Here is a 20,160-nt window from a genome sequence, read left to right as displayed (position 1 = left end):
ACTCTCTATAACTGCGATAGGACAGCGATGCCTGTTTAAGTCTGTGTTGTTGTTTTTTCCCCATCAGCAATAAATAAATAAATAAATAATGACGTGTCGTTGCTATGCAGCTATGCAGTTGTTGACGGTGTAAAAAACTTCTTCCACGTGCTCGCTTCTGTTTACACTTGTACGTGCTGACGTCATAGCGGACCCCACCCCGCGCGGCGGCGAGCTGCCTGGCAACATGAGAGGGAGAACAGGAAGGTCCGCCGCAGCAAAGTGAGCAACCTGCACACTCTGGACATACTAATTTACCACAGAAACAACGCTCACAACGCACAATGGAGGATGCAGAGAAAGGTAATTGATGTGCTGAATTGTTTCACGCATTCCTATGTTGTCACCAAAAACGTTTTCAAAACTTTTGCCTCACGTGAAAACTTAGCAGACTAGCTAAGTTTGCGCAGTTGACTTAACAGCTCAGTGCAGTCAGAACATATGCTACATGTCAAACTCGAATAAAATACTCGTTGTCATGGAGGTAATTCACTTTAGGCTTTTGTAAGTAAATAAATATTTCGGAATCAACAATAGAGTGGAAGCGTTTACCAGAAATGACACGGAAGTTGAATATTACACACCATTTCTGCCAACATGAAAGCAGGGCGACGGGCAACTTCAGAAAAAAAAACATATCGGAGGAAGTTGTCATAAGTAGCCTACATGTGGCGTAGACTTGTTTAAAATGTGGTCACGTTGTTTAACTGACAACTCAACTTATGCAAAAATAGGTTACACCCGTTTGACAGCTCATGACACGTTCTCCAACTTTGGTCCCCCACTATACCTGTTTTACTGAAGTCACACTGTCTGCTTTTATTATACCCAATGCTAGGAGTATATGCTTTCATTATTCTATCTATCCTAGTCTGTATCAAACTTTATCTGGGGGTGGTTGTGAGGTTTATTACTGGGGTCAAACAGGCCTAAAGGCACATGTGTGGGTATGTCAGACATTTTAATATAAAGAGAGTAGCTAAAAGTATTAACCACAGGTATGCTGTGAATGCATTTTTTCCGTCTCTCTTTCTTCTCTCATACACCCACCTGGACATTTCCTCTCCTGCTAGGCAGCCATCTGTTCTACATCTCTTCCTCACTCAACTTCAGTGTTTGTGCACTTGCCTAATGGGACAGCTGCTGCTCCTGAGGCAATTGCATGAAGGTTTTTTTTGTAATACCAGGTGATATTTGTAAAAGATACAGCATAACTGTAAGATTTAGTTTCTTTCCCCATATCAGGGTCTTTTAGGTTTTGGGAAAAGAAGCAAGTGAAAGGGGTTTATTTGTTCAGCTCAAGGTGATTCCAGGTAAACACGACAGAGCCTTGACCTAATTTCCGTTCAACAACAATGATAAGGCCTCATCCCTTTGGTTTCAGAAATGTAATTTCCTGAAGTCTGCATGTTGTGTTTTGTGTCTTTTTTTTCTATGTATCACGTTTGTGAGGTGAGGTGGTCCCACAATCTGTCTCTTAGTCACTATTACTAAGAGGCTACTTGTCGTATGACCATGGTTCCTCTTTGGAAATGTAGATTTCCTGTGTTGCATGTGTCGTCACTTTTAAAGAGTGTTTTTTCCTGGCCATGTTATATTATTTTCCAGTGTGTACTGAGGATAAACCACCATCTCAGCCTGCAAATATCTTGTCTCTTTGTATAGCTGTATGGCCTCTGTCAGATGTCTACCAAGGTAACACACTGCAGAGATGTACTACTGATTTTTATGCCTAATAATATGACTTACTTGTAGTTTATAGTATTCTACACTACACTTGTTTCTGCATCATTAGAAACAGCAGATTATTTAATAATGGCTATCAACACAACACAAGAAAACTGTCGCTCTATCTCTTGCTGCACCATTGTACTACCTGATGCTTTTTTTTCTTCCCTTTTTTAATGACATTGTCATGGCAACACACGGTGAAGTTCATTTTACAGTTACACTTTTTTGTCAGGTATCTATGGTAGCTGTTTCCCGGCACATTCGGTTCCCGCATTTTACTCCCTGTCATGGTCACCTGTTGGGTTTCAGACCACTCAGGCACCATCAGTGTAAAGACTAAAAAGGCACTTTGAAGGACATTGTTACAGGTTTGGGAAAGTGTCTCTCTCTCTCTCTCTCTCTCTCTCTCTCTCTCTCTCTCTCTCTCTCTCTCTCTCTCTCTCTCTCTCTCTCTCTCTCTCTCTCTCTCTCTCTCCATCCCATTCAGTGTCCAGGTGTTTTTCCACAATCTTTTGTCATTGTTTGAAGTGACACATTACAAAAAAACTGATGGAAAGAGTGAGGCCAATGTGCATATTGAGTGCTCTGGTGCTTCTCAAAGGACAAGAGTCTGCTCTCTTCATATTGTGTGTGTGTGTAGTTGATATTTTTGATAGCAAACATCCCTCTCTATGTGCTCGATTTTCCCTGCAGCTGAATGATTGAGTTTCTAACACTGACTATTCACTGACATTGTTATATTTGTAGTTTTTACTAAAGTTTAAGAAATGATGGTTTGAGTTTGTTTTTTATGATTTGTACACAGTTAAATTATTATGTTTATTGTTCACATAAGTTTGATTAAACATTCACTCATTTACAAAATATTTACAGGCTCTTGAAATGTAAAGTACAGTCAGTGATTTTCCTCCAGAATATAGACGTCTAAATATCGACATATTTTTTTGAAGTTATTTTCTGGTTCCTGCTTCAAGTTTTGGCTCAAATCGAGACGTTCAAAAATGAGATCTCAGTCAGGCTTAACGATCCGTCTTGTTTATCCACTCAGCCGCCTAATGAGATTGATCAAGAGCAGTGGCCAACATTTTTTGCCTTTATTAGATTTCAATGGGGCACAAATGAATGCTTTCAGCAATGAGAGGAAGTGCCTCGCAAATGAGCTTGCCCCCCTCAGCCATGTTCAAGGTAGAGATGTGCTTCACTGGAATGAAATGACGTGGATTTAAATGATGTTTTCACACCTTTTTTAAAGTATTTTTAGTCCTCGTGCTCTGATCAGTTTCAGTAAGAATTAACTACTTGCCCACATTATCTTGAAATGAGGGTTTTGTTGCAGTGCTGTTAAGATATGATTAGTAGTAATGTTGATTTATTTAACAGCTCACATAGTTATTTTACATTATTTCATGATGATATTTGGTCACTATCATCGCTGTGAGGTTTTCTGTGCTGTGTCACGCTTTGTATCTTATAGTAATAAAAGCTGCAGAAGCATATTTATCAGAATGAAGTGAAGCCCCGGTGATTTATTGTTTATTTAAAGGTTTGAAATCATTTATTAAGATGTTTTATGTCGGAGTAATCGTGTCAGTTGAAGGTGAAATGTTACTGAGTTCAGCACCTGTCTGTTCTGCACATCTTTGTGAATGTTGGACTGTAGCTGGTGGTGGATGTTTGTTTGCCAAAATCAACCTAGAAATAAATATCTGTCTGCACACCAGTTATACCTGTCAGGTTGCACTGAAAGGAGCTCTTGAAGGGTTTGATGTGAACCAAAAAATTACCCAGAACACTCAGCCTCGCCAAAAAACCTGCAGTGTCCAACCGTCAGTGTCAGTGTCAGCAGATTTACCCATTTACTCTCAAACATCAAAGGAGAAGCTGTGAGTCTGAAAACTTTGAACTTTGAGGTGAAAGCTACATGACTGAAGGTTGGAAAATGTGCCTCATGATTTTAAATTGGTGGTGAATACTTTACATGATGCACTGAGAGAATAATGGAAATCATGTCTGACAATAGATAATAATGCTACCTACATTAGGTTAACATATGTTCTAAAATATATTTGTAGTCTTTGGATTAAGAAGAAACTCAAATTATGCCAAAATAGGCATTTAATTCTCTTTCTTCCACTGCTTTTTTGTTGTTGTTTTTTTGTAGAATTTTTCATTAACCTGCGAGATTTGGCCGAGCACAGCTCTCACCAGTCTGGTAGCTCTGGCATCAAACAAATTATCTTCTACTCTGACACCGTGGAGAGAAACTTTGGGCCTCGCTGTAATCTTAAGTACTGAGTCCAGAGAGACTTTCTCCATCATTTTATTGTCGTCTGTATTTTAGGAATAGGCCGAATAAGGAGTGATGTAGTCTGAGCTGTAATGTGAAGTTATGTGGTGGTTCCTGTTATCAGTAAGGATAGACGTCTTCTTCATAGTTCAAACAGCACTAGTTGAACGTTTGGACGCACTGTCGAGCAACGTCCCAGTATTGATTTTATCACACGTGTACGTGAACACAGCAGCTCGGTGCGTATATAAGGCGGGCCAGAAGAAGACCGCTGGCAGACACTGATGTAAACTATGCAGGTTTTTAAATATTCTCAGGGTGGACGAAATGCATTTTTAGGCTTCAAGGATCCACATGATGGTTTCAAGGAAACACATTATGGTGAAAAATGCTTAATGTAAACTTAATTTTGTTTTGAGAAAACCTCACAGAGCACCTCTTTTAAAGTTTGAAGAATGAACCTGGTTTTATAGGGTCACCTTTTTTTAACAGCTATTATCTAGATGGATGTCTACGGTGCAGCATTTCAGAGAGCTCAGATAGAAACACATTTGTGAGATGAATAAGATTCTTCGAGACGTATCATGAACGTTTCCAGAGGCCTGTCCTACCAAGCTGGATTGACATACCCAGGATATCTCTCCGTTACCTGGGCTGACTTACCCAGACATTCACAATCCTGATAAACGGTACTACGAAGCTGGTTATCAACTTGGTAATTTAACCCAGGGTTTTCCAATCTGGATCACTGCACGCTCACATAAAAGGGGTGGTGTTTGCAGTGTCTGACCAATCACAAACATGGAGAAACCCTGCAGAGCAGCCTACTTTACCATGGAGGAGCAGACAATTATTCTTCAAAAATATGAAGAATTCAAACACATCATTCAGGCCAAAAGCAACACTGTTGCCGCAGCAAAAGCCAGGAAGGAATGCTGGCAGAAAATTGCCGACTCTGTTAATGTGTAAATTCGTGAGACAATATTAATCGGACAATATAAACGGACAGCACTCTGATCATTCAATTTCACTTTATTACAGCACAGACGTTTCGGGCAGAGCGCTTCCTCAGTACCCTTCCTTTTGTTGCGACATTAAGTTAGTTTAATATTCAACATTCATTTGACATTCAAAATACAAACCTATTATGCACTTCAACCATTTGAGTGAATGATGTCAAACCAACTGTATAACATACAGAATAATATCCCTCATGTGCAACAAGGCTTATTTTTTAAATATATATTTTGGTCAATTAAAAAAATGCTGCTTTTCTGCACTTTTGCAGCGATTACTCTCAAGATGTTGTTATGGAGACTTTTTGTCAGGTTTCCTGACACAAGTTCTGAAACTGGAGGTAAGGTTATTTATTTATTTTAATTGTAAAAACATTGATGAAAAGATGTGTGTATGTTATACAGTTGGTTTGACATCATTCACTCAAATGGTTGAAGCGCATAATAGGTTTGTATTTTGAATGTCAAATGAATGATGAATATTAAACTAACTTAATGTTGCTTGAAAATATCTTTCGTATAGTTTTAACCTCTCATGATCCACGCACCAATGTCGACAGGGTCTTCTAAGAATGGGCAGGTCATTTTCTAAGAGAACTGATTGGTCAGGTGCTTTTATACTCGTTGATCTCTTATCCAGAACATAACCTGCTCCGGAGCAGGTTAGCCGTTCAGAATATGTTAACATGGTGATTTACCCCGGTAAGAAGTGAACCAGCGTTTTAGGATGGAAAACCCAGGGTTAACCCTGAAGTTACCTCGATAAGAGAAAATCCAGCTTCATTGTACAAGCCTCAGGTCTATGTTTATATTCTGCTGCTCTACTGGTATACCTTTACATGGTTAGAGAGAGGAAAAAAAAAAACCCTCCTTATTTATCTTACACTGACCCTTCATGCTGCCTGTCTCAAACAGGTTATTTGAGCTCCTGTCTCTTTAAGAACCTTGCTCTGATCGGCTAGCTTCAGGAAGCTGCCCTTCAGCAGACTTTGTAAGTAGTTGGATGTCACTTGTTTTTCTCTTCTTTTTTTTAAAACTCCAAATTGAAACATCTCAAATACATCTGTTCATGTTTGAGCCTGAATTGGATCTGAAATATACGAGTGGACATGAACAACACCCGTGGAGGAACCATAACAACAAAGGCTACAGATGGACAGCTGTTTATGAGCGTGCACAAACAATCAGATGTGATCATGAGGAGGAAGAAGAAGTAACATCACAGACAAAGCGTTCAGAGCAGGTTGAAGCACAGGCTTTTGAGTTTTAGAGAGCATTTTCATTTATGTTCACCTCGTTGACTTTATATAAAGATGAACGTCATGACAGCTCCCCAAAAGTGAAGCCAAAACATCTCGATCAGCCCCTGGTGGCTGGCTGCAGTGTAGCTCATAAATCCATGTTAGCGAATAGTAGTCAAACTAAAAAATATCATATATATATATATATAGAATATACGTCAAATAAACTTTTCTTATCATGCTGATGTTTTTCCAAGTGCTCATTTTTTGGATAAGTTTGTTTTTAATTAGTTGACGATATCAAGCAGGCATGTGATGTCACGATTGACCGACATGACAGTTGCTGTAAAACCACGTTAGGGCCCGTCGTCTTGCAGCCCAATGATGTCACATAAGCAAGATGGCAGCTTCCCGGAAAGGAGATATTTTGGCTTCAGATTTGCATAGCAGAGGTGGAGGTGGAGGTGGAGACGGGTCGCCCATATTTAAGTAAGTCAATGATTGACCTCAAATTTAAAAGCTTGGATCACCTTTAACACAGACATACAACATAGTAACTGTATAAAAATAACATAAAATCACAAAAAGCCCAATAAAGTGTGCAGTGAGGTGGAGATAATATCCCTCAAATGATGATAATAATAATAATGATCTAAAATAAATCTATTAAGATTTTGGCTTATAGAGCCAGTTTCCGTTAACTGTCAGCCTACACATAGTGTCTGAGATGCATCTGAGGTGTAGCCACCGATTTCCCATGATGCACGTCTCATGGGAACTTTGAGGTTGTGTTTGCTGCGTCCCACAATCATCCATGTCTCATGATTCTTGTTTTAGACTAATCATGTGACAGGGTATGCCATGAATCGTGAGGTAATTGATCTCATGCTGTGCTTCATTAACCACTTGAAAATGGCTGTTTGTTCCCGATTACAGTCAGGGTGGGTGCGTGGGTGGGTGGGTGCGTGGGTGTCATCGGCCGATCACAGTGCTTTTATCTGTTCTCTTTTGGTTCATAGAATGTGTATGTTTTGGAAAAAGTAGTACGGTAATGTTTCATTTAACTCTCCTTTTAATAATTGTTTCTTTCTCTGTTTTCTTTCTACTGCTACAATAAACCTATTTGGGGGTTTACAGTGAATATGGAGGCTGACATGCGTGTGCATCTTTGAATCATGTGTTAAAACTCGCTTTATTGTTGCACAGTGAACACTTCATAAGTGAAAATGAATCAAAAGTACAAATATCTGAGGGGAGAGAGAGAGAGAGAGAGTCAGAGTGGGGGGAGTTGGAACCGATTCATTGTCTTTGATGTCAGTGTGTGTGTGTGCGCGGGCGCTGACACTTGATAGTTTGCGATGGGCGGCTGTATTCGTGTCACTTCCTGGGCTGACCTCGCTGAATGGAGGCACGGCAGTGCAGCGGAGCCTGACTATGCAGATCATGACGGACCATAGCTGCATCAGTTAGCCGTGAACGTCCCACATCTTTATTCTCCCTCCTTCCTCTACTCTGTTGAACTGTCATACACACACCACAATAAGACTGGACAGTTTATATTTATTATTTATCATCTGGCACTGCCTTTATAATATGTACAGTAAATAATGTAAATCATAACTACGTTGTGTTATCATATGAATTAATACACAAAATCTATAATGAATTGTGGTCAAAGTAATAATTAAGTGCAGCTCAGCAGAATGTCGTCACATCAATCAATCTGTTTATAAAAATGATTAAAAACTCCTTTCTCTTCATGCTTGACATAGTTTATCGTGGGATTTGTCCCTCCAGTTCTTCCAGGAGAGTGTCCTATCTGTCTCTCTTAATTGGAGCTATTTCCGGGGGACGATCACACAAACATGCTCGTCTGGCTTGTTGACCACAGAGGAGCGGGTGGTGGTTGCTGCAGTTGGCCCGAGGGCACTCGCACTCTTGGTTTTAAGATTGGTGTAGTACTGGGAAACATTTCTGTGCTGAGCTGCTCTCATTAACCTATCAGTGTGGATGTTAATGTGGTCGTATTCGTAGCTTTTCATTATCAGTAATGAAGAGTGAAAGAAAGAGTCCAACTGGGCAAAAAAGAGAGCAGGTTTTTTTCTTTTACTTGACTTGATTATGACTTTGTGCACATCTGATTTTCTTGGTTTTCCATCCTTTTCATTTTATTTTCAGTGTTTAACCACAACAAACTCCTCCATCTTGATTCTGGCACCGAGCTCCGTCCTAACGTCACAAAATAACCTTAAAATAATCTTACGCCAGTCCTACCAGGAATAGTATTCACACAGCGTATTCACACACAAGATGAGTTTTCCTCCTCCTTTCCAAATCTCATGCTGTTTACATATGTAGTACAGGTCACATAGTGTCACTGTGGCCGCCTCGGCAGGTGTTCGGATACACTGTGACGATCACCATGTGCCTACAGTATTTCCTCCCTGTGTCTCTCCTTCAGTGTGACAGGATGTTCAGACTTTGCTGTATGAGTGTGTTTCTGTGGTGAGGTGGTTTTATAAGGGCGCTTCGTACCTTTTTGTTCACTTTTACTACACGGAGCATTCGTACAATACCCAGCGTAGCCTCAGGCGTCCTCTCCCCTCCTTTTCTAGCTGACTAGCATTTCTGTTGCTCCAAGCTGGACTGGCCTCCCTGGATTAGTGCTCGGCTGTAATCTGGGACACTGCAGATTATGCTTTTCATTTTATTCACCCCCCTCCTCCTCCACCAACCTCCACGCATGTCACGTGACCAGGCCACACAAATGGGACCTCTTTACTTTCCATCCTCGGATGACGGATAGTGAAGGAGGGAGGGAGGGGATTCACAGAGAGAGACCTGAGAGTATTGAAACTGGTGTCATGAAATATCCCTGCAGCACCAGCTCGGCTAGAAGCGGATAGCGTCGGGGAAAAACAACACTGTTGTCTCAAGGATGGACTGAGAATTGACCTTTGTGATTACGAGCAAGAGGAAGAGGGAGGGTGTGTCCATAGAGTGTGTGCGCGTGTATATGGCAGCAGCTGCTTGAAGGGACAGGTAACTTATTAACAGTGAGAGAGGAAAAGAAACAGAAAATGGAAAACCGGCTTCACTGTACTCTCACTGTGACCTTCTGACCACCTAAGAGCCAATACGTAACCTCCTCCCATGTACACACACACACACACACCAGAGGAGGCCAGGACGCCGTAAACAAGGAGACACAGAGACGGCCACGCGCCCTAATCACATGCAGACAATCAGCACTTGGCTGGCTTCTCTGAGGTAGCAGTGGTGGTGGCTGGAAGGTGGCAGTTGCTCCGGCTGACAACACACAGCACGCTGTAACAATGGAGCCTCTGGAGGAGTACCACTCTCCCTTCGACTTTGAGCAGGGAGTCAACGCCAGCTATCTCTACCTCTCCCCGGCCTACAGCGACACGCCGCCCAGCTCGCCAGCTGTCAAAAACAGAGGTAATCACAGGAAGAAGAGGGAGAGGCTGGGCGGAGTGTGTGTGTGTGTGTTGGTGTGTGTGTGTATGCGTGCTGGACAGAGAGACAAATCATTGGTTTGGTTCACTGGAGGGGGAGAATTTTGGGGAACACAAGCTGAAAGGGGGAGGGAACAAGTGATAATTGGTAGCAGTGGTGTGTGTATGACCGTCTAGTCTTCACTTTTATATTTCACAAAACCACTATACTTTAAAATGAGATTCAATTAGTTTTTTACAATTATTATATTAGGAAATGAAGATTTGCACATTTCTTGCCTATAAAAATTTAATTTTAATTTCTTATTAGCACAAAATATTATTGGTGTGATAATTTTAAGTTATTCAGCTCACAGAATCTCTTTCAGCCACCCTCTGTAGTTAATTTGCTGATTTGATTTTGTTCTCATTATGTCTTGATCTGTTCGAATCAATATTCTGCCATACAGTATGTTAGGTTCACATTTTGGAGGAGTGTCTGTGTGTCTCAAACAAAGTTTCATCCAATAATCTCAAATATTTGGGCAGCCTGCTCCAACAGCTCTGGGATCATCTCTCTGTTTCTCTCCGTTTGTCACACATGCTGTTTGTTGAATGTGAAGTAACTTTGAGAAGCTGCATGTTTCTTACGGGTTATACAGGCAGACTGTAGAGCAGCAGATCAAATGGTCTGGTCACATGCTTGCATTTAAACAATAAAGCTATAATACATGAAACTCAACTATTAACTTCAGAGGAGTGAAACAATAAAAGAGATTGTTTTTTTTATTTTTTACTTGTCCCAACAGAAGAGAGTCTGTTAAAATGTCTCTTTTCGGGCCTATTGCAGCTTTATAGCCTCTTTTCTGCTGTAATGAGTTTTGGAGTTGAGCACCACATAGAGTTAGAGTAGGTGGTCATGGGGCAGAGCATGCTAGTCTAAAGAGGAAATGAGCTAAACACGAGGGGCAGGGCAGTAATGTGGGTGGGTATGTAGTTAGGTGTAGCAAGCCAAACTTCTGCCTACACTCACAAAACAAACTCTCTCTCTCTCTCTGTCTCTGTCTCTCTCTGTCTCTGTCTCTCTCTCTCTCTCTCTCTCTCTCTGTCTCTCTCTCTCTCTCCCTTAGAGTCTGTTTTTTCTCTCTCCTGCTCTCCTGATAGAAACACACCTCAGAGGCGAACAATCATTTATGCTATAACTCAAACACACATATCTCACATCGCTTCCTGCAGCAAAGTATTACAAAATTTAACTCGGCAGGTAAGTCGTCGGCCTACAGAACCCGTTCCTCTCACCTGTTTAAACTCAACTCTCGAGCCGCATAATGTTTGTTACATAGTACGTGAAAATACTTCTTTTTTCTTTCTTTTTTTTTGCAGAGACACTGCTACTATAAGAGGAAGTATCAATTACACAAGTGTGTTGCTGTAAGCAGTTGTTAGGACTAGTAATGGTGCAACCCAGCGCTCATCTATGATAACACAACATGATCGGTAGATTCAGAGATGTTACTCCCCAGACTATTGTGAGGAAATTCCACCACGGGTTTCGTGGGAGGATGTATCGCTGCGTTCTTGTGATTTTTTTGGTATCTCTGCCTGCTCCAAACATCCATTCGTCTCTGCTTTTTTTTTCTTTTCTTTTTTTGGGAGTATTGGGATGTGACTTGAAGGAGAGGAACGGATGCCAAAATGTTTGGAATGAGGTGGGAGGAGAGGACGTGGAGTTTGTTGACTGAAAAAAAAAAAAAAGATGTGAAAAGGTTGCAGATCATAGCTCGGACCTGCTAGTGTGAGGTTATTCCTTTTAGTCAGATTATATGTTAAATCATTTCTAAACATGAAATAAGTAAATATGGTAAAACTGATGCATGCAGTGGTTCATGCAGGTGAAATAAGAGCATCACTCTGAGTTAAAGCTCAGATAAAAGTCCTGTTTCTGGTGCCTTTTAGCAGTTTAATGTCTCAAAGTGTCACTGTGTGGGCACAGCTAAAGGTGTGAGAGTTGCTCATTTCAAATACAGATTATCAGTGTTATCACAGCATTATTTAGTGTACAGCCTGTTAGTTTAGTATAAAAGAAAACTGGGGGAACCGGCTCGCCTGTCTCTGTACAAAGGTAACAAGATCCGCCTACCAGCACCTCTAAAGATCAACAGATCAGCATTAACATGCTAGATCTCATTTGACGGCTTTTAGTCATATATTTACCAAATAAGTATGAAAGTGCTGTCAATATGCTCGTCTAACTTGTGGGATGAATGCAAGTCTTCCAAAATTTAAAACTATTACTACTATTAGTACAAGTATTTACTTTATTTTTCCTACTATTTTCTTTTCTTTTAACTAATATTGTTTTGTGTGTTGCTGTTAATGTTTCTCGACACCACTGTAAATGAGGATTCTTCCTCAATGGTCTTTCGAGGTAAAATAAGGGTTAATAATAATTTCAATAAATACTCTAAAAGTCCTTTTAATCCATATCTGAATTCCTCATGAAAACACATTTGCACACCGTGACGTTTTCTGTTTATAAAGAGCCAAACGAATGCAAACTCGTTCTGTGGGTAATCAGCTGGTTAAACAGTGCTGTTTAACTATTTAAAAAAGGGCATTGTAAATATTAGCATTATGGTTTATTTTGGCCTCTTAATTCATGCTTTATTTCTCCTCTCTCCTCCACTGAGGTAACGACACAATATGTCTCAAATTTAGACGTTTTTGCCTCCTTCATCTCACACAATTTTATTCAACTCTTGGGTTTCCTCCTCCTTATGCTCTTACTTCTTACTCTAAAGCTTTGAAATATGAGGAAAGACCAGATAAAAATATTTAAAAAATAATCTGTTGTGTCTCCCTCTTCAGCTCAGGCCCAGAACATCCCCGGCCGCTGTTGTCCTTTTGACTGACAGATCCTAACAACCCCTTTGCCTTTAGTGATCTCTCACGCTGTCTGAGCCCAGGCTGTCTCCATCTAGAAAGTTCTTTGTATTATTGATGCTCTGCCGCTCCTACGGGACGCAGCTCTGTCAGAGGCAGCAACATCAAAGACGAGTGTGTGAACAGTGTGAAGAGGAAACATGAGTGTCTACGAGAGAGAGTGTAACTGTGTCTTCATGCTGCCCCAGCCACCACCATCATCATCATCATTAAACAGCATTGTTATATTGGTCATTTTCCTTCTCTGACTCTCTGATATGTTTCATCCATTCACCCTCTCTTCCTCTTATCCCCCAGAGGAGTAGCGTGACAGCCAACATTAGGAGCCTGCCCCCCACCTCCTGCCACCTGTTCACTGTCATGTTGCAAACGTATCTTTAAAAAGTAAGAAGCACTGACATATGTTTGTTTTTTTTACCTCTCAGGTGCACAGCAGCATCCAGAGTCAGTGCCAGAGCTGGGAGAAGACGCAGTGACGTCTGTCAATCCCCCTCCACCTCCTTCTAACCTGACCGAGGAGGAGCGGCAGGAGCTGCAGGAGGAGTTGTTCAAGGTCAGGAGGAATCTGGGATTAAAGAGGTCGTAGTTCAGTCAGTCAAGATCAGGTGTTGGATTGGATCTGATCTGTTGTATTTAAATACATAGCTGCAAAGAGCGAGGAAGGTTTTTTTTTTTTAAATTTCAGATAAGGCCAGGCTGTGTTCAGAGTGCTTTGTCTTTTTTTGCATTTAAAAAAGAGGGGGGGAAATGGTCTTAGTTCACTGCAGATTACTGCACAATTTTCAATTTCCATGATAACCAATATTTCCTGTAACTCTTACCACTTGTTATTGTAACATAGAAATACTAACACCGAGCATCTCTGTCATTGACTACACAGCGTGTTTGTCATGCATCTATATTTAGCTGCAGATTTGCTTGGCTGGTGAGTATTTATGGTAGTAGGTGGCATTTGTGGGATTGACTCATCGTAATGAAGTAATGTGTCATCTACCTTATTGTTGAGGCGTTGATGTCCGTGTTTTTTTAAAATAGATTTTGGACAACAATTGAGGTCTGTGGCACTGACGAATAAGATGTATCAGGCTTTGTGTTGGTTTCAGTCTTTTCAGGAGATTTATTACTAATAAGAGAAATGTAGGATATCACCAAAAAAAAGCAGTTAATGCAGTTAATGTCATTTGACCCTTAATAAAAAGTTAAAACCTTTAATGGACGTGGTTCGTTCTGACCAAAGAGTTGACAGGTGCAGCTCCTTTCATCGAGCGGCTTTGTTCTGAGAGCCTTTCAGCAGCTTCTCTTTACTTAAACATTACTTAAATAAACTTTTTAATACACTTTTGCTCCGAGTTTGGTGCTGTCTTGCTGCTGTCATTTGTCTTCTCGGCAAAACTAAAACAGATTAGGGCAAGACAAGGTTAAGCATAATACAATTCAAAACTTTGTGTGTGTGTGTGTGTGTGTGTGTGTGTGTGTTTCTAGGTGGAGGATGAGATCCAGACTTTGTCTCAGGTGCTGGCAGCCAAGGAAAGGCAGTTGGCGGACATTAAGAGGAAGCTGGGTATCACACCTCTTAATGAGCTGAAACAGAATATCACCAAAACCTGGCAGGAGGTCACCACCTCCACCGCGTAAGTACTGACCTCCCAGAGGACGCTGACGTTGGACTCGACAGCACACAACGCATTTATTACATTTCGACCCGCATGGAATTCCTAATAGAAACCTCATGGCCAGCTGCTTTATTATCCACCATTTTTCCAGTGTATGCATTGTTGGTCTTTTTCTGGTATCGTGAAAACACAATTAACTGTCAGCACAGTTGAGGGAGAACTTTTTCCTCCTCCATACAACGAGGAACAAGATGTCAGCGCACATGACAAGCTGAAACATCACAGGAAATGAGATCTGACCTTGATGCTTCTCTTCAGTCTTTGATCTCGGTCTCTTTCCATCAGTGTCATAATGTATCACCTCTTTCTGCTGCCCATCACTCATCCCTCAACCCCCTTTCGTTCTTTCTTTCAGCTATAGGAGGACTTCTGAAACTCTGTCTCAGGCGGGGATGAAGGCCACAACAGCCTTCTCCACTATGGGCTCCGCCATCAGCCGCAAACTTGAGGATGTCAGGTGAGATTTGTGACTTAACTTGACCTCAGATATCTAAAAAAGTAATGATCAATAATCACAGCACATTATTCATACACTGCCACGTTTATGCTCCATTCTCTGTGCTTATCTGATTTGAATAGAGAGCAGCCTCATGGTTTATTTCCTAGAAAGTGCTCTACTTCTTCCCAGAGACCTTTTTACACTCCAAGTGCTTCTTCCAAGCGAATAGCTTTAGTGCTTTACTGAAATTCCTACCAGTGAGCCGTGCCCAGTGTATCTGCAGCTTTCAGCAAAATGAACAGTTGATTCCAGCTTTACATGCTGCTTTACAGTTTTTTAAAATGCATGTAGCATAATGTTATTGTCTAGGAATTATTAGACACAGGTACAAACAAGTTTATGCTGCAGCATATGACTAAAGGCAAGAAGTTCTCTACCAGCACTCACAGTATGTTTAATCACATTGTAACTCATTCTTGCCTGTTTTTTAACCTGCAGCATGATTGCCGTTGATGCCATCGGTGGCATATTTGTGCAGTAATGATTTAATATGCATCACTGTGAGATTTATTTACACACACAACACAAATGTTGTATCTTACATCCATACTTGGCCTTTGCAGGTTGCAGTCTATTACTAGTATGTTTCGGTAAGACAGCCAAAAATATCTAACTTCTTTTTTTTTTTTTTAAATAAGATTTATTTTCTGGCTTTTTAGCCTTCATTTTGTCAGTGGCTGTCAGAGAGGCCGACAGGAGACAGGGAGGGAGAGAGGGTAACGACTTGCTAGAATCTAACCAGGGATGCTGCCTTTATGTGGCATGTGCCTTAACCACTTAGCTACCAAGGCTCTTCCAAAAAATATCTAACTTCTAACTTAATTTTTGAATTATTTCCAATTTCTCTCACACTTTCATTTTGCATGAACATTGATTTTATGTTTTTTATGCACATAATTCACTAAATTCTGCTACCCCTTCATTTATTCATAAATATGACTGCCACCTCAGTCATATTTATGAATAAATGAAGGGGTAATTGTTTGTGTGTGTGTTTGTAAATGTCCATCCTAATGACTTTATAATGTTGCTCTCATAATGCTGCAGACATCTAACTACAACAATACTAACGATAATATTTCCTGATTAAACATGGCTGTAAAAAGAAAGATTGTTCCAAAACAACAGATTGTTCCATTTAAAATCTATCTTCAGTTGATCCCCCCGGCCCCACCCCCAGATCCTAATCTGCCATCTTCCCTGTCATCCTTCTTCTCTCTGGATTACTGAGCTGCAAACAAGATTATTAGGCCCCTCAAAGCTGCAGGATGCTGAGAAATGCAGCCTCACGGATGAGCTAGAACACAGAGCTGGTTTAGGGAGGTGGGGGGAGCCGAAAGCAACCTGAGAGGGTCAAAGGGTGTGTGTGTGTGTGTGTATGTGTTTGTGTTTGTGTGTGTGTGAAAATGCTTTGTGGTTTTCTTGTGTGTACTTCTGATGACAAGATATTCTCTTATAATGCACAGGATTAGTACACACCCACTGTGTTAATACACAATCAATCTTAATGGGATAAAGCAGGGTTTATGGGATTTATGCACTTGGGAGAATACTTTCTTATTGAACATACAGTATATAGTAGAATAAATGAGGCTGTGAGCACTCTGCTTGCATATGTGTGCCTGTCTTGTCTCTCTTGTTCTTTCTGTACAAAACAGCCTTTTCTATGTTAATATAACCACTAATGCCCCCTTTCTTCTCCATAACGCTGTCGGATAGCATACGATCATTACAGCACTCGGCTAGTATGCCTGTCATGAGGTAAGGGGTGGACACACAGTGCCCAAACATGAAAGACCTAGAGAGTCTCTGTCCTGTATTTTCATGTTATAGATGTATTTTTTAAAAAGAGTGTAGCGTGAGGTTGGAAAGTGCATCCACTGCTAACAGCCACGTTATTAGCTACCAGTGAAGCTGCAGCTTTGATAATCTCACTTCACCAGACTTCAGTTTTCGTCAAACTGACAGAGCTTTTCATCAAAAACGCTTGTCAAAATTCTTGAGATAAAAGGCATCTTTGAAAGCCTGTGGCACTATTGTTAAGGTGTGAATTTGAACACACCTTCAGAATCGACTCCTCTGGTTGGTTTTCTGTAAGTAAGATTTAACAGCACACCATTGTCTCGCAGCAATGTCCAAACAAGTTTATTACTCAATTTCTCCAGATTGTAGTGAGTTGATTATCTAGAGATCTGGTTGTGTGAGACATTTGCTCAAAATAAGTAGAAAGTACAATGCAAATGCAAAGTTTGACCTAATATCACACAGAATTATCACAAATATGTGAGCGTTCATCGGTTTCTGTATCTCTGAATCCTTCTTTTTTCCTTGTACATCTGTTGTGTAGTGTTGCTGTGTTTTAAGTTGTATGAATCAAACACTACTTGTTAGAAGAAAGACCGTCTCCGTGTCATCCTGCATTCTCTTCGTTATGTTTTCATGAAAGTGAACACCTCTTCATCACCTTTTCAGTAGAGCAGAAAGGAATGGGGTCACTTAGAGTTTCCCACAATGTGTGTGTGTGTGTGTGTCGGGTATCTGATAACGTGACCTCTAAAAGGTGCGATCACAGTGGATGTCCTGCTTTTTTACACATTTTTTCCTTTTCACAGGAATGCACCAACTTTCAAGTCATTTGAGGAGAAAGTGGAGACGCTGAAGGTAATGGTTTAAAAACTGGCCACGCTGCTGTGCCAGTGACAGGCATCTACCAGAGGTGTATGGAGGAAATTTCACTAATTTAGTTAGAATGGATTTGTGTAGTATTGCTTTTCCACTCTGATGTTGCCCTTTAGCAGCTCAATGAGATATATTGACCTGGTCACGGTGCATTAGCCGAGCTCAATTGTAGACATCACCCTTTTAATCAGAGTGTAATATTTATTTTTTTCATAGCTTGAATATTCATAGAGCAGTGTCAGTGAAAGCAGGGATTTAAGTAGTTTAAAGTTGAAGTAAAATTGTCAACATGTTGTTTTTTTGTATAAGATGTTTGTTAACAATTTTCTTTTTTTGTGTCAGACCAAGATGACTCCGTCGGCGTCCACCAGCAACGCCACCGATCAGGATGGCGGCAATGCCACCACTGAGTCCCTGCTTAATCAGCCAGAGGACCCGCCCACCCAGGAGGCTCCGAAGCACTGAAAACCGCTTAACCCCCTCGTGACCCTTCCTCACTTGACCCTCTAACCCCTGGACCATCAACACTCATCCCTTAAAGTCTTGTGTGCCAGTCCCTTTATTGGAAACAAATGACTTACCCCAGCCTTCTCTGTGATCTAATTGTCTGGTCTTTTTGTCTGACACGTGCACTCACTTGTTAACTGGTGTGGAAACTGAAAGCATGGGTGCAGGCATGTGGTCTCGCGCCAGCAGTGTATTTTTTTTGAGTCTGTTGCGGCTCGCTGTGGGAGAAATCCTCCCTGCTGTGTAACTTTCCTTCTCCTCCCACATTTCGGTTTCTCCTCTGCCTTTGTCTAACCAGCAAAACTCAGATGCCAAACATACTTTTTTTGTTTGTTTGTCAAATTAACAAAAAGTTTTTGTTTGAGTAGAAAATTGCACAAATATAAAAAGATTTACACTTTTCATGTGAACCAAGCAGTTTTTGGCTTATTGCTTCTGCATGGCCCTTATTATATATTGGGTTTATTATTATAAGCGTTTGTTTTGCGTGCCTCCATTTTAGGGGCATTCTCAGTTTACTTTGGATTACCAATCTGATTTCTTTATGATATTAATCTGAAAACATTGCACAATCTTAAAGTAGTCTTGACACTGTTTTCACAATATGAATGTATGCCTTTTTGTGTGCTGTAGGTCCAACACTTTGTATAATGCAGTCAATGACTCCAAAACTGGCATTTCAAAAACACACCTGAGAATAAAATCCATCCCCTTCTCCCTGACAAATGTCCATGCCACGAGAGTTGCAGGAAAACGACCGAGATCAGCAGAACAGAGACAGAGCAAACACACCGTCGAGGCACAGCCTTGACCCTGCGTGAGAGTGAAATAAATGTGTCTCTTTCAGAGCCAGAGTCAATATTTGAACACTTGTCCATTGTTTCTGCGAGGGAGGTAACACCTAGCCTCCCTGTGCTATCTAACAGAAAAAAACAAGGCAAGGCCAGCAAATATCCTGCTGGATGTTACTTTGTACACTGATACAGGATCATGTAATAAGTAGGTTGTTTATGAAGTGCAATACATTACTGATTTTGTGAAGTTTTGTAGAAATGTTTAGACAAAATGATGATCTGCTTGTTCTTTTTCAAACTTGAAAGATAAACTGAAGTGTTCCTTTTAGCAAAAAAAAAAAAACAACAACTATAAAATGTAACTGTTATAAAGCTTAAAGTGATGTTTTGGAGGCATGATTTCCACAGAATAACGAAATGTCAAATGCACAAATCATCACAGAATTGTTTTCCTTACTTAACTGTCTCATGCTGCATTAGCTTCATATTATTTAATTACTAAACAATTCTTCTCAACAAACACTTCAGCAGTACACACTTAAGCATGACAGGGGTTTTTAAAATAAAACTTTAAAGGCCCTCTGAGCCAATCTGAACACACAAAAGGTTTTCTGTGGTACACAAATGGAGGACACCGGGCTATATTATATTTCTTACACTCGGCTACACATGACGCAGTCTCAACCATCGTTGATACAATTTGCCTTACTGGCTGAAGATCAGAGCGGCATTTAAGAGGACAGGTCGAGGGCGGGATTCCTGGTGTTAAGATTTAGTATTTACCAACCATGACACAACACTGTTTTCTATTCTGAGTCAGCCATGACAAGCAATGGTTTTCTTACAGTAATACAGTATCACATGTCCTCTTGTAACATTGCTCTCCAGCCATGACCTAGATCACTGAGGGGATTCATTACAGCCTTTTATCTCAGACATGATGATTTAATTAGTCATACATATCACACACACACACACACACATACATACATACATACATACATAATTTGTTTGGTTCTTAATTGGAGTGGAGTGGAGAAATATACTCTAATTAAAAAAATACTTCTGAAGTGACCTGACTGTTCAAACTGTCTTTATATAGAAATGAAGGGGTTGAAATGGCTGCAAGATTTTCACTGTATCAAGTTTACATTTGGCTGACACAACATAAGGTAATAACTGTGATGATATATGGTTACGACTCAAGCTGATTGAGGGGGGAAAAAAAGTCAAGCTGCAGTTCCACATTGGGGACACAAGAGGGCATCCAAGAACAGAAGCTTCACATGATGGCTT

General features: G+C 40.6%; 1 protein-coding gene across 2 annotated transcripts; it reads left to right on the top strand.

The window, feature by feature from the left end:
* Positions 1-207: 207 nt before the first annotated feature.
* Positions 208-19,051, top strand: tpd52 (tumor protein D52). 2 transcript variants are annotated; one of them, XM_053334480.1, is made up of 6 exons: positions 208-342; positions 13,138-13,265; positions 14,195-14,343; positions 14,741-14,842; positions 17,497-17,545; positions 17,906-19,051. In XM_053334480.1, exons 1-6 carry the CDS (start codon positions 324-326, stop codon positions 18,026-18,028), a joined length of 570 nt encoding a protein of 189 aa, XP_053190455.1. In that variant the 5' UTR covers positions 208-323; the 3' UTR covers positions 18,029-19,051. The 2 variants fall into 2 exon arrangements, with proteins under 2 accessions (XP_053190455.1, XP_053190456.1); XM_053334481.1 differs by lacking the exons at positions 17,497-17,545; positions 17,906-19,051 and having other exon boundaries at positions 14,741-14,846.
* Positions 19,052-20,160: the final 1,109 nt, after the last annotated feature.

The sequence above is a fragment of the Scomber japonicus genome, chromosome 15 (genome assembly GCF_027409825.1).
Source record: "Scomber japonicus isolate fScoJap1 chromosome 15, fScoJap1.pri, whole genome shotgun sequence".
In the NCBI taxonomy this organism is placed as follows: Eukaryota; Metazoa; Chordata; class Actinopteri; order Scombriformes; family Scombridae; genus Scomber; species Scomber japonicus.
This window is presented reverse-complemented; position numbering and strand designations above follow the sequence as displayed.

Excerpts from the sequence above, each read along its gene's own strand:
- tpd52 (XM_053334480.1), top strand. Across the intron at positions 13,266-14,194 it reads TGCAGGAGGAGTTGTTCAAG|GTGGAGGATGAGATCCAGAC; the intron begins GTCAGGAGGAAT and ends GTGTGTTTCTAG. Across the intron at positions 14,843-17,496 it reads CGCAAACTTGAGGATGTCAG|GAATGCACCAACTTTCAAGT; the intron begins GTGAGATTTGTG and ends TCCTTTTCACAG.